Source organism: Salvia splendens, chromosome 13 (assembly GCF_004379255.2).
Source record: "Salvia splendens isolate huo1 chromosome 13, SspV2, whole genome shotgun sequence".
Lineage (NCBI taxonomy): Eukaryota > Viridiplantae > Streptophyta > Magnoliopsida > Lamiales > Lamiaceae > Salvia > Salvia splendens.
This window is the reverse complement of record NC_056044.1, coordinates 2,125,818-2,138,973: the sequence shown is the minus strand read 5'-3', so window position 1 is coordinate 2,138,973 and position 13,156 is coordinate 2,125,818. Positions and strand designations below refer to the sequence as shown.

Below are 13,156 nucleotides of genomic sequence, written 5' to 3'. Positions count from 1 at the left end.
GAACATATTTTTTCCATTTGTTACTTTTTAATTTTATCAATTATTATCAAAATAATTCCTTTAAATACTTTATGAAATCTAAACTTTCACTAATTTGCATTATGTTGTTATATTTATTCTTTAGTTAAAATCATTTTTAATCTAGTATATATTTGGAGCTAAAAAATGTTGAAGTGACAGAGTGTAGGAACAACTTGATCAACTCAGAAAATGAGCAAAAAAGGCCAAAGTTGAAGATAAATTGATTAATTGGAGACAAGCGGAGCAATGGAGCCTGGCTAGCTAGCTGAGTTGATCAAGAGGAGCTCACCACATGAAGACATGAGATGACTGAGTTGATCAAGAGTAGTTCCGAGTTGATCAAGAGGAGCTTACCACATGAGGACATGAGATGACTGAGTTGATCAAGAGGAGCTCACCACACGAAGACATGAAGATCCTAAATTACTGCAAGGGTAAAATGGTCAAATCGGATGAGAAGTTGCCTTAGGGTTGAAGTTGAAGTTGAAGTTGAAGTTGCTGTTGCTCTATAAATAGAAGCTTTCCACAATGAAGAAGCAGCGCTTAACGCTACCGTAGTTTAGGTAGGAAGCTTTAATAGGCGCTTAACGCCACCTTCTCTTAACTTAGTTTAGTTTAGATACTACTTTCTTAGCTTAGCTCTGTAATTTCGACGGAGGAATTGATAACTCCGACGTCGGGATTACATTTCATTTCATGTTTTCAAGACTTTAGTGTAGATTTACAGTGTGTTGGTCGTTTCAACGGTGGAATTGACGCCTCCATCTTAGAAGCTCCTTCACACCTTGCTTTTTGGTTAGATTAAATGGTTTCAACGGAAGAATTGACGACTCCGCCGTTGGATCTCGGTTTATTTTCAGTTTTATAAAGCTTTGGTTTATTTTCATGTTGATGATGTTATTTACTCATGTTTCTTGGATGTTTTCGCAATTGGTGGCTTAGATGTTTAGATCCATGTTGTTTACATGATTCCCAGTAGCTTAGATATTGAGATCTAGTTGTTGCGTAGAATTTGCTCAAGATTCATGGAGTAGATGTTCTTGTTTTGTTCTAGTTTAGAAGTAAATTGTGTTCCGAAGCTTGCTTATTTTCTTCCTGCAACTAGTCAACCTCGGTCTTGTTTTTATCTGCAAATCCATTACTCATGTTTCTGAAATGATTTCAAGCTTTTCTTTATCTCAAGTTGCCGTTAGTTTAGGAATGTCCATGCCTAAGTCTCTTTGTCCAGTTAATTGCTTCACACAAGCTTTCAAAACACTCTTCCATTCATGTTTTCTTAGTTAGATTTAGTTTAAGCTCTCAAACTCAGTTTTCATATTTAAGGTTCAAATTTCACAGTCTAGTGTTCAGGTTCATGCAAGTGCTTAAGGCGTATTAGCTCTATTTTGATAGCTTTGTAAAAAATTGCACATAGCTCTAGGCAGTCAGATCCCTCTCATATGTTTCATCACCTTTTCCTTCTAAAAAGTATATAAAAGTAATTTCTGGCAAATTTTCACAACTATAGATGTTTATTTTTGCCATTTGCTAATATTAATTTTGTTTATAATTATTGAATATTTTCAACTCCATTAGCCCATTTACCAAAAACTAAGCCCAACCCAAACTAATTCTCGCCCTCATCCATCCCTACTCCGCCGAAGCCTGAAACGCTCAACCTGAACTCCGCTGCGCTCTCATTCTCTCTGCTTTGCTTTGCGGCCGACGGTTACCGCCCAAGACAAGAGGAGAATAATCTTCGCCGACCGACGGTATGTCCGATTGAACTTGTTGATTTAATTTTTTAAATGTTGGTGAATTTATTTGGATGCACTGCTAAAATTGGTCAATTGTTTGTAAATTGATGAATTTGGTGGAATGTTCGGGTGTTAAGACGCTAAATCAGCTCACAGTTGGTGTTGTGTTTAGAGATTTGAGTTTTTAGGGTCGTGGTGTAAATTTACTTCATCTCTTAATTAGGCACTTGCTACTTCTTCGGAGTAATGTATATATTTGATTTACATTTTGATATCTTAATTCGTGTTTTAGTTTTGCAGCTTTGAATCCTAAAATTCATGAAAAATTTCTTATGTAATTGTGCAAATTTCAGCTTAATAGAACTATTTAGATATTCTATACAAACATATTGAAGGTTGAACTATAACAAATCACTTGACTGAGCAGATGCAATTTAGATCAATTTTGGATTTTTCTTTTTTTAGCTCATATATGTCTTTTGCTGTTCTCATCTCAATACTTGTTATATTTGAAATTATACTCTGAGATGATAGATAAGTTCCTTTTACCATATTATTTGGGATGCCTCATCATGTGTTTATCTTTTTTTGCACTCTTTATGTAACATATTTGATATTCACTTTACTTGATGGTTATATAATTGAATTGAGTGATGAATTCTATAATATCGTTTGTCAAAATCAATCCTTTATCCCTTAATCGCAGTTTTGTTGGATGTTTTTGGTGGCAAACTATTGAAAAACTTGTTTCTAGTGGCATTAACTAACCTTTGTTTTAATCTGTAGGGGAGAAAATGTTGGAGCATGACTCCATTTCTAATCCTACTACGCATAGTAAGACAACCGGCCTTCCTCGTAAGCGATTCTACCGGGCTCGGGCGCACAGCAACCCCTTGAGTGATTCACATTTCCCTGTTCCTATCTCCCCAGCTCACTTCGAGAATGACTGTTCTGCCCTTTTCCCCAAGTTCTTTCCTAATGGCCCAAAAAAGATTGAGTTTGCAGATATTGGTTGTGGATTTGGTGGGCTTCTAATCAGCCTCGCAGCGCTTTTCCCTGAGACACTCATGATCGGGATGGAACTGAGGGACAAAGTGACTGAGTACGTGAAGGAAAGAATCCTGGCCCTGAGGGTCTCTAGCCCTGGCAGATACGACAACGTGTCTGTTGTTCGGACGAATTCCATGAAGTACATTCCCAACTACTTCGAGAAAGCGCAGCTCACCAAGATGTTCTTTCTGTTCCCGGATCCGCATTTCAAAGAGAAGAACCATCGGCGTAGGGTGATCAGTCCCCATCTGTTGGACGAGTATGCGTACGTGCTTAAAGTTGGTGGGATTATATACACAATAAGTGACGTGGAGGAGCTTGGGGCGTGGATGAAAGGCTGTTTGGATGATCATGAGCTGTTTGAGCCTCTCACGGAGGAAGAGCTTGCGGCCGATCCTATTGTCGAGCTCCTGAGCACTGCAACCGAGGAAGGGCAGAAAGTTGCGAGGAATGAAGGGCAGACGTTTCGAGCAGTTTATAGACGCATTGCGTCGTCTCGTCCTCGTTGAGCACGTATCGTTCAATATTCTCTACTCAAATTAGTCGATTTAGAAGTATTTTGATGGTTTATGTTGAGTAGAATATGAGGATAGGCTTTGATTTATGAACTAATAGGATTTTGTCAACCATTTTCGGTTATTAGTTTTTGTTCCTTTCCAAAACAATTCATACTAAAACACTCCTCATATCGAAGTCTTCTCTATCTTACGTTAGTACTCCATGTTTTATTTCGTTATAACATATTGCTAATGAAATACAGAAATGTGGATTATAAAGTACTAAAAAGTTATTTATATTTTTTTATTTAAATTCATTTATTATGTTCACCCAGTTATTACATTTTATTACAATTATAAATGTAAAAATTTATTTTTTTTGTTTTTTTACAAATTACTCTTGAGCGAATTAATGTATTGTAGAACTAGGAATTGTGCCCAATTCACGCACCGAATGAAGTTACTTAACGGCTTCATCGATGGTATCCTCACTGGGCTCAAGGCCCATACACTAACCCAAAAAGTAATTACTCCCTCCGTTCCCTAATAGTTGAGTTATTTTTCTATTTCGGGAAATTCGCTCATAGTTAACATTTTTCTCTTTCTTACTTTACCTTCTCTACTTTATTCACGTTTTACTTTATTCTCTCTACTTTTTTCATCACTTATTTTTTTATCTATTTATTTAACACACTCAACGTCTCTTTCTTAAACTTCGTGCCAAAAATTTTGCTTCAACTATGAGGGCATGAAGGGAGTACTTGTTTTATATTATCGTATTTTTAAAATATTCATTGTAGTACATCGTATTTTGAATTATAAATTACATTTTGGTTTTTTCCAATTCAAAATAGCATGCAAAAATACCTATGAGATCACCAATGTATCATAGTTCATCCATCTATAAAAACTCGTTTTCTTTAGTCTGTCCAGGAATATAGTCTCATTCTGAACTTTCTCGCTAGTTTTGTTCTCACGTAACTACCCACTCGTATCATCTATAAATATGATTATTTTTCATATACGGAAGAATGAATAAATCTATTTATCTTTTCATGAAAATCAGACGCCATGAATCAATGGAAAGGGCCCAAAAAATGCTACTGTTTGATCTTTTGTTCTTTCTCCTTATTAAATTGGCAAAAGAAAAAAATCAAATAGCCGAAAAACCACGTTCAAGCTAAATTCACCACTGAGTTCCAATTTAAAATGAATTTTTTTTAGAATAGTGTATTTAATTGACAATTTTTTAGAATAGTGAAGAGATTATAAAACGAGACATAATTCACAATATATTTAGTAGTTTTCCCACTTATTAATAAATCTATTAACTTTTTGAAAAGCTCCCTTCTTTTGAAAACGAGACATAATTCAAAATTAGTATTACTAAAAACTCAAAAAATTGTTATAATAAGTAACTAACTAAAATGGCATTGTTAAATTATATTTTAACATGAAATCGTTTTCATCGCAGGATATTCTTACGAGATCATCATTTATTCAAAAAAATAATAAATGATTGTGTTAATTATAACCTCTCAAATATTTTATATTTCTCGATTGGGTTATTATAGGCATTAATGGTGGATCCATGCATGTAGTAGGGATAGCCCGACCTGTCTCCAAATTCGAACATGACCTGCACACAACAAGGAACCTGTTAACAATACCATATAATATGAGATATGGATTGACACGAGACAGTAACAATCCGAACGCTATCACACGATTAAAATCTAATACTTATTACATAATTAAACCTTGTTTACACAATAAAAATCATGATATTACAAGACTAAACTTGTTTTCCAAATCTGATTCGCACGATAAAATCCAATTCACACGATTTGAAACCTGATTTATATAAACCTAGAGGATAAAATTAAAGCATACTCTCTTCGTCCATGAAAAATAGACAAGATTGTGAACGACACGAGTTTTAATGTATAATTGGAAAAGTAAGAGAGAGATAGGAAAAAGTAAGAGAGGGGGAGGGAAAAGATAGTGGAATGAGTGTTAGTAGATTGTTGGGTCCACTTTTAGAATGATGTGTAGGGTTAGTATTGGTTGAAAACTTTCCTTTTTGAACTTTGTCTATTTTTCGTGGACGGACCAAAATGAAAAAAGAAGAAGTATATACCCCACGTAGTATAATGTTTTGAGATAAAATTTCAATTAAATTTTTACTTCCTACATCATAATTCATATATATAACTAATAATTAACCAAATTAGTAAATTCAACCAAATTTAACCACAGTTCTCTTAAAAAAGGTAAATTACCATTTACCAAGAACAAAAGTAGTGAATAAACTTATATATAAACCTTACATAGGATTTGCAACAACTGAAATTATACATAATCATAATAAAAACAACAACACTGGAATAATATCATATGTAAATAAAAATGTTCCAAGGGCATTTAGGTATGCCCTTGGAGTTGGTCTTGTCTCTATAGCAAGGGCACTCGTGCTTGTTCCCGTAGGTCCCAGAGGGCACGCATTTGCACTCCGCGCAGCAGATTCCGCAGTACTTGAAGCACCGGTCTTTGACGCCTGCCTTTGCACATCGCACCCCACACTTGTCGTCGCAGTCGCCTTCATATTTTGAGAGAGTATTACAAAAATTAGTAAAATTAGATATAAATGTGACTCACTTGAATCTGCAATTGCGGCGGTGAGAAAGAGGGTGAGTAGGAGCAATGGTGCAAGGTGCTTCATCTTGTGTGGAGAGAAAGAGAGAGGTGTGTGGAATTGTGATAGGGAAGAAAGAATGAAGAAGAAACTATAAATAGAAGATGGAGGTGGCCATGAGAATGATAATGAATGCCATGAGAATAAGGTAGGTGAGGAGGATACAGACTGTCAGGTTATTCTTCTTTCGATCCTAGAGAATTGATGATTTGTTGTGTCATATCAATATGGCTCCACAATCCACATACAAACAATTTAACACTAGTTATTTATACTAGGGAATGAATGCATCGGTTCACGACATAAATCGGAATTATCTTATTAAAATCGCAATATATTATAGAGTAAAGGTCAAGATCTTGGTTCCAAAATACAAATTTAGTCTAAAACATTCACTTTTTGAAAAATAGGCCTATAACATATGAAATCCTTGTCGTAATGGTTCTTTTTTTGACGGTTTTGTAAAAAAAACTAATGGTCATGCAACTATGCAATTAGCGTTGACCGTTAGTTTTTTGACGGAGAGAAAAAAGGACGGCTTCGACCACATTTTCATTTGTTATGGGCCTATTTTTCAAAAAATGAATATTTGGACCAAATTAATATTTTAGTCATATGTTTAGGACCAAAATTGACCTTTACTCTATAGTGTATCTCCCAGTCAAATTATACTACTCACTCCGTTCCACTCAGGATGTCCACATTCTTTAGTAGCACGAGATTTTAAGAGAATTTGTTAGGTTAAATATAAAAAAAGGTAGTTGTATATTTTAATGAGGAAAGATAGATTTATTTTTATATATAGAAAGTGAATAATTTTGAATATAGAGGTACAAATTGGATTTTAGAAACAAAAGTAATTTTTAAAAAAAATAAAAGGAAAAATTGTGTTAAGTGAGGGAGGCGTTTATTTTCGGTACGCGATTTAAAAAAAATGTGTTAAGTGAATTAAGTAAAGGAAAAATAAAGAGGCGACAAGAAATGTGTTGACTTTTAATAAAAAGAGAAATGACTCATTTGTATAAAATTTACTAAAATGACAAAATGACTTCACTGGTACGAAAAGAGAAAGTAACTAACCGCAGTGCTAGATATGGTGGAAAATGCAAGGGTGAAGAAATTTCCAAGAAGGGTTTCAGCAATGAAAAGAAAGAAAAATGGCAGAATCCACCCCATATATTCAGAATTGTAGCCGCGTTGGTGAAGCTCATTTTCCAAACACTTGTGAAGTAGGTTTGCATAATGAAGAACACTCCTTCCATCACTGTCTCCGCCCACACTAGACCTTCATTCAACCCACACCCAAACCCTAGTCTTAGGTTTATCCATATCATGTATGAAAGTGCTTTATTTTAAATTTTTTAGTTACCTGCAACTCTCAGAATGCCCCTCATCCTGTTCTTCTACTCTCTGCAGATCTGCACTCACTTGCTATATTCGAAACTGAGAGAGAGAGAGGGAGGTTGACTGAGAGGACAGCTATAAAAATTTCACATATTATAAATAAATACTATAGTATTAATAAAAAGTAGGTGTTTGAGGTGGGCCTGTCATTGGGTCGGGTTTCAAACAAACTTGATTTGGGGACTCAGTGTAATTGGGTGTAGGGTTTGGTCCTAATCACAGTGGCAACGACGCCAGACAATGGATGTGTTGGGCATACAGAAAAACTCCTCTTCATAACGGACATGGCGTTGATACTTGATAGGTCTTCATAACTACAAGCAGAGAGAAGCCCTGTAACCGATTTGTTTGTCGCCGCTGCTTTCAAGATCACCCAACCTTATATTTAATGGCTAATTTTCCAGATCGGAGGGTGGGGTGGAGCCGTTTTTGGAATACGGCCTTCTTCGAGAGCGGGGCTCCAAAGAAAGTAATTGTGTGGTGGATGGTTGGGATTATTGTGCACAGCGCTTTCGGTTTACGTCGTCGGAGAAGTTAGCGAGGGAAGAGCTGGTTTCAGTTGGAGTCGTCTCGACCGGTATTATTGGGTCTTGACGACTTTGTGTAGTCTCAATCTTATAGCGTACGTCTTCGTGGTTTGCAGGGATAAGCGACTGGTGGAGGAGGAGGAGGAAGAGGAAGATGGATATTTTAGCGATGGTGGTTTTGATAAACGATTCAAAGAAAATGGCAATCAAATTTGCTGCATTAGAGCTTCTATTGCGTCACTATAAATGATTTCGGATCATTGTTTAATAATTGGATGATTATGAATTCTGCCTTGCTGTTTTAAATGAATATGGAGGAGTTTTTTTTATTTTAATTTTTTTATAGTTTAAGAGAAAGAGGATCTGGTTTCTGGTATGGTATAAAGTGATTGAAAAAGTGAAATGAAAAACATCATTTTAGATACTTAAATTATAAGAAAATATCATATTCAATACTCAAGAGAAATAGAGAAAATACCATATTTAGTAACGATATGGATGTCCAAAAATGCATGCCCTCTATGCTTTGGGGCATTTTTTGTTCAAAATTAGAGCATCCATAGTAGGACTGACATCTCAATAGCCTAGCATTAGGACATCCCAAAAATATCTTCTGCTACGTCACTAGGACATTCCACTACATATCAGTAGGACATCTCACTGCACAATAATAGCCTAGCACTAGAACTAGCCAATCAATCCCCTAGCCAATAAAACAAATTGAGAAATATGATTAATTCGTTTTAATTGTTGGTGTTTATCAAATATACAAAAAATGAAGTGTAATGAGTTGTAAATATTGAGTATAAAAAAAAAATAATAATAATAATAATAATAATAATAATAATAATAATAATAATAATAAATGAAAAAATGGGACATCCTACCTCTTGTCCGTGCAATAGTGGACAAGAGCACGAACGTCAGGCAGGACATCTGGTTTCGGGCGTGGAGGAGAGCTCGTCCTACTTCGGGACGTCCTACCCGTCATCCGCTATTGCTGCGAACACCTTACAGACATCCCGCTAGTCCCTACCTGACGTCTTGCCTGGCATCTACTATTGCAGATGATTTTATGATGAATAGTGAAAAAGTACCATAAATGTGATTACACCTCAGTTTTGGGACTATCCATGATATTTTTAAAATTTAGGTACCGTTTGCGTGCAAAACACAGGGACCATTTGCGGAGTTTACTCTCTAATAAAATGTGAGTGGAAAAAGTTAGTAGATTGTGAGGCCTATTACCATTTTAAAAATATTTCAACCATGACTCCTAAAATGGAACACCCAAATATAGTTAACCAGGACTCATAAAGTAGGACGGATGGAGTACTAAAAATAATAACACATTTTTATTTATTTTATTCTAAGTCTTTTATTATTCTCTTCACTTAACATAAAATAAAATTGCATAAAATCTCGTCTCGCCGAGATCATAGAAAGGGTAATGGGACGGAGGGAGTAGCAGATGAATATCCAATAACTCAATATCCAACAACTGCTTCAGTTATAATAATCAAGTCAATAATAATGTGTAGCTGCTTCAGATGTACAACAGCGTAGGTACAACACTCTCTACATTGCTTAGCTTGGTTGAATCTGAGACTGAAGTCATCAAAAATATGCAGTTGAATGGCAAAACTATGAATTAGACAAATAATTAAACAACAAACTATACAACACTATATTTTAAATGTGAGAATCTAGCCATAGTAAGGCTTCTTCTTCTCAATGTAAGGCCTCTTCTTCATAAACCAAGCAAGGATCTTTTTCCCATAAAGATTGCTTTGCATGGATTCTGCATTAATTTGAACAAATCTCTCCAAAGAATAATATAACTCTCCCTGTTAAAGAACAACCACACATAAAGTAGGAGCAAACGAGACACGGTCATAACAAAACCCCGTGTATTAAGGCGTTTCGAATGCATCAAAACACAAAGTGGGATGTCTCACCTTCGCAGCTGACAATGCATTTTGAATGACAAAATTTCCATAAGGGTCGACTAAAAGCATCGAGGCGTTCGGGCTTTGAAGCAACTCTATGGTAATAATCGCAGATACTTCATCTCCCGACCATAAGAGCTTCTCCACTACATTGCTGGCATACTTGTTGCAGGAAAGAGACACGAAACAGCCTTCGAACCGTCTCAGAATATATTTCGTGAGTTCTGGCATCTCCATCTCGAGAAGATGTTGCACCACATAGTTTCTACACATAAAAAGAACAAACAAGTTAAGAGATCCACATTAGTCTTACCTCTATAAAAGAAACAAGATACGAATGGAATGATACCCATAAGGATCTTCAGCAAGTTGCACAGCGTTTTCTAGTATCGCGAAGATTAATTGTGTTCTTGCTTCACCATCAGCATTATCCACACATGATTGTATTACACAACATCCGCTTTTACTTGTCCCAATAATGAAGCAGTTTGCGGTGATCTCGTGCAAAAGGTGCTGCCAATTTGACATCCAATATTAGATAAACGATTGATGGATCAATAAAGTAGCAGTTCTGTAAAACAAAGCACTGCGACTCAACTTGTTCGACACCATGAGATATAGCAGGGGACCAAGTTACACAGCATGCATCTACTTTTACTGTATAATTATTATACTACATTAGACATTGAAGACTTCTAAAACAAAGCTTCGGAGGGTCAAGTAGATCAAGATTGTTTTTGTGATTAACATGTCAAATTTCCTAGAAGCATCAGTCTTCCACAACCTTTAGCTGAAGCAAGCACGAATCAAACGAGTAACTAAAGATTTGTAACTATAACGGCTGCTTAGACCAATACAAGCTCATATGTAAGATGCAAAATTGCTTCCAGGAATTGAAAAGTTAGTAACCATATGTACTATCTAAAACAGTAAAACATAACAGTAAATGAGACAACTAGTCAAGTACTCAAATTATGAACTAATGAGCATATCAACACAAAATCTTCAAACAAACACAAAGCTTGAACATCTCAAAGCAAGTAAATAAATGAACAAAATCAATAATTCAAAGAAAATATTTTCTTTGTCTACTACCTTAGTATATTCCACAGGAAACCTTCTAACACAGTACTGTATGATGTGTTGACCTTTGCAGTCAGTGGCTAAGACCACAGCACCAGGGATCAAAGAAGCCACAACCAATGAGATCTGCTGAGGAGAAGTCAGCTTATCCATCAGCTTATGTACTGATTTAGCCCTGTGCATCAAAAATCAACATTAATACACAAAAATCACCACAAACCCAAATCAAAAGATGTCATTTTATCCCTACCCAGAAGTGTTTAGGCAGACTGAGATGAGCTTAAAAGGGAATCTCGTGACGGCCATGATGATCCTGGTCCTCTTCTCCTTATCACACACCGTGAACAGCTTCAGCAAAAACTGGGCCCCTAACTGATTCTTCAGCAAATCATCCCAACTCTTCACCACTTCGAACACAACCATGTTGAGTTGGGCCTCCCCCAACCCAGCCTCCAGTTTAAAAACCAACGCGCCGCTCCAAATTTGGTGCTTTGCTAAGTAAGCAATTTTCCCAATCATGAACTCAGGGGTTAGCAGCTGAGACAGCGCATACAGAGAGCTGTTCTCACGAGCAAAAGGTACAACGGGAGAGTTGTAACTTGTGCTCGTGGGGATGGATTTCGTGGCATGCAAGGAACGGAGGTCGAAATCGTTGTAAAAATCCTGTCTTCGAGAATAATTTATGAATTGATTTTGAGGATTTGGGCCCCGACCCGAGAAATCGGGGCCCACATTGTTATTCTGGTGGACCATGGGCCCATTGGTGGCCCAATTCGAAACCTGCTGGTGTTGGTGTTGGTGGTGGCTTCCTCCGAAAGCCACTGGTGGTGGAATTGAGCGCGACGACGAAGCTGAGCCGTCCTCGGCGGCGGCGGTACGGCCGTGGAATAGGACATCGGAGGTGAGGTTGAGCCAGGAAAACAAGGATTCGATTGTTTGATCGGAGGCGGCGATCAGAGGGTTTCCGTCGCTGTTTTGCGCCGCCGAGGAGCGTAAATTCTCGTGAAGCTGATGCGTCGGAGAGTGGCGGTTTCCGTTGTTTTGTGGCTGCAGCATCGCTGCTGCGATTGAGCAGCGCTGTGTTGTTTAGTGTGCTTATGTTTGTGTTTTTTTTTTCTTTTTAGTGTTGAGAAATTGGAGGAGAGGGTTTTATTTATAGGAGAAGGAAAATTCTTTGACCGTCTTCTTTGTTTCTGTTTTTAAAACTTTTTTTTTCTTTAAATAAGGGATTATGCAATATCTGTTTTATTATAAAAAAAAATTGAGCTATAAATTTCTTTTATTAAATTATATCATTATTAGAATTCTATTTTACAATTGTTGTTTTACTTTTTATGCGACATAGCGACCACATTTTTAGGTATGTAACGAAAAATAGTGTCATAGGATATTTATGATACTAAAATGATGATTTGAGTTTATAAATAGATACATAATAGGATTTAAAATATACTGTTTAGAATCCAAATAAATATTAGTAATATTTAATGGGTATTATTGAGAGAAACAACAGTCATAGTTGAGAAAATCTCAGAAATTAGATTGCGGACATTGTCATTTGACTCATTTGTCGAATAAAAAGAAACACTTCTACTATTCAGAAAGGTAGCTATGAGTTTTTATAAAATAATAGATTACAAGAGAAGAAGATAAATCGATACATTATAAGATATATGTTGGAGGAGTAATTTAGTTTGGAGGAAATATTTGAGAGGAGAATTGGTGGAATATATGGGAAATGGTTTAGGAGAGGTAATATCTGAAAACTAAAGACATTTTATTTTTCAAACTCTCTCAAGTTCTCAACTCTTTCAACTTTTTCAACTTCTCAACTTATCTAAAATGTTACAACTCACTCCTATTTATAGGAGTCATCTTCCTATTCTAGAATCTACCTAATAATTTATATTCTAAATATCTAGATTTTTATCTATAAAAATCTAGATATTTCTTATATAATATCTAAAATATCTAGATTATTCTCCTAAAATATCTAGATATTTTCTCAAGCTTATTTTTAGACAATTCTACAATATCTAGATATTTCTATTACAAAATCAAGTTTAATAATATTCCAACAGATTATCACTTACTTCCTAATCCTTAATTACTTTGTACTAAACCGTAGAACATATTATGTTCATTATAGATTATGACTTCCTCCTAAACATTAATTACTTTGTACTATACCGCA

General features: G+C 35.9%; 2 protein-coding genes across 2 annotated transcripts; one reads left to right on the top strand and one right to left on the bottom strand.

The window, feature by feature from the left end:
- Positions 1 to 1,589: 1,589 nt before the first annotated feature.
- On the top strand, positions 1,590 to 3,500 carry LOC121760091 (tRNA (guanine-N(7)-)-methyltransferase-like). The gene is made up of 2 exons (XM_042155697.1): positions 1,590 to 1,772; positions 2,544 to 3,500. Exon 2 carries the CDS (start codon positions 2,552 to 2,554, stop codon positions 3,314 to 3,316), a length of 765 nt encoding a protein of 254 aa, XP_042011631.1. The 5' UTR covers positions 1,590 to 1,772; positions 2,544 to 2,551; the 3' UTR covers positions 3,317 to 3,500.
- Positions 3,501 to 9,479: 5,979 nt separating this feature from the next.
- Positions 9,480 to 12,068, bottom strand: LOC121761528 (pumilio homolog 12-like). Its single transcript, XM_042157171.1, has 5 exons — positions 11,213 to 12,068; positions 10,975 to 11,137; positions 10,229 to 10,392; positions 9,889 to 10,144; positions 9,480 to 9,777 (listed from the first exon to the last, which is right to left on the bottom strand). The coding sequence occupies exons 1-5, from the start codon at positions 12,016 to 12,018 to the stop codon at positions 9,637 to 9,639; spliced, it is 1,530 nt and encodes a 509-aa protein (XP_042013105.1). The 5' UTR covers positions 12,019 to 12,068; the 3' UTR covers positions 9,480 to 9,636.
- Positions 12,069 to 13,156: the final 1,088 nt, after the last annotated feature.

Bases quoted from the DNA above. Each gene is read 5' to 3' on its own strand.
- LOC121761528 (XM_042157171.1), bottom strand. From the start codon at position 12,018: ATGCTGCAGCCACAAAACAACGGAAACCGCCACTCTCCGACGCATCAG. The intron at 10,393-10,974 runs GTAGTAGACAAA...TCAAATTGGCAG, and splicing joins TTCCTGTGGAATATACTAAG to CACCTTTTGCACGAGATCAC. The intron at 10,145-10,228 runs GTATCATTCCAT...TTTTATGTGTAG, and splicing joins CTTGCTGAAGATCCTTATGG to AAACTATGTGGTGCAACATC.
- LOC121760091 (XM_042155697.1), top strand. From the start codon at position 2,552: ATGTTGGAGCATGACTCCATTTCTAATCCTACTACGCATAGTAAGACA.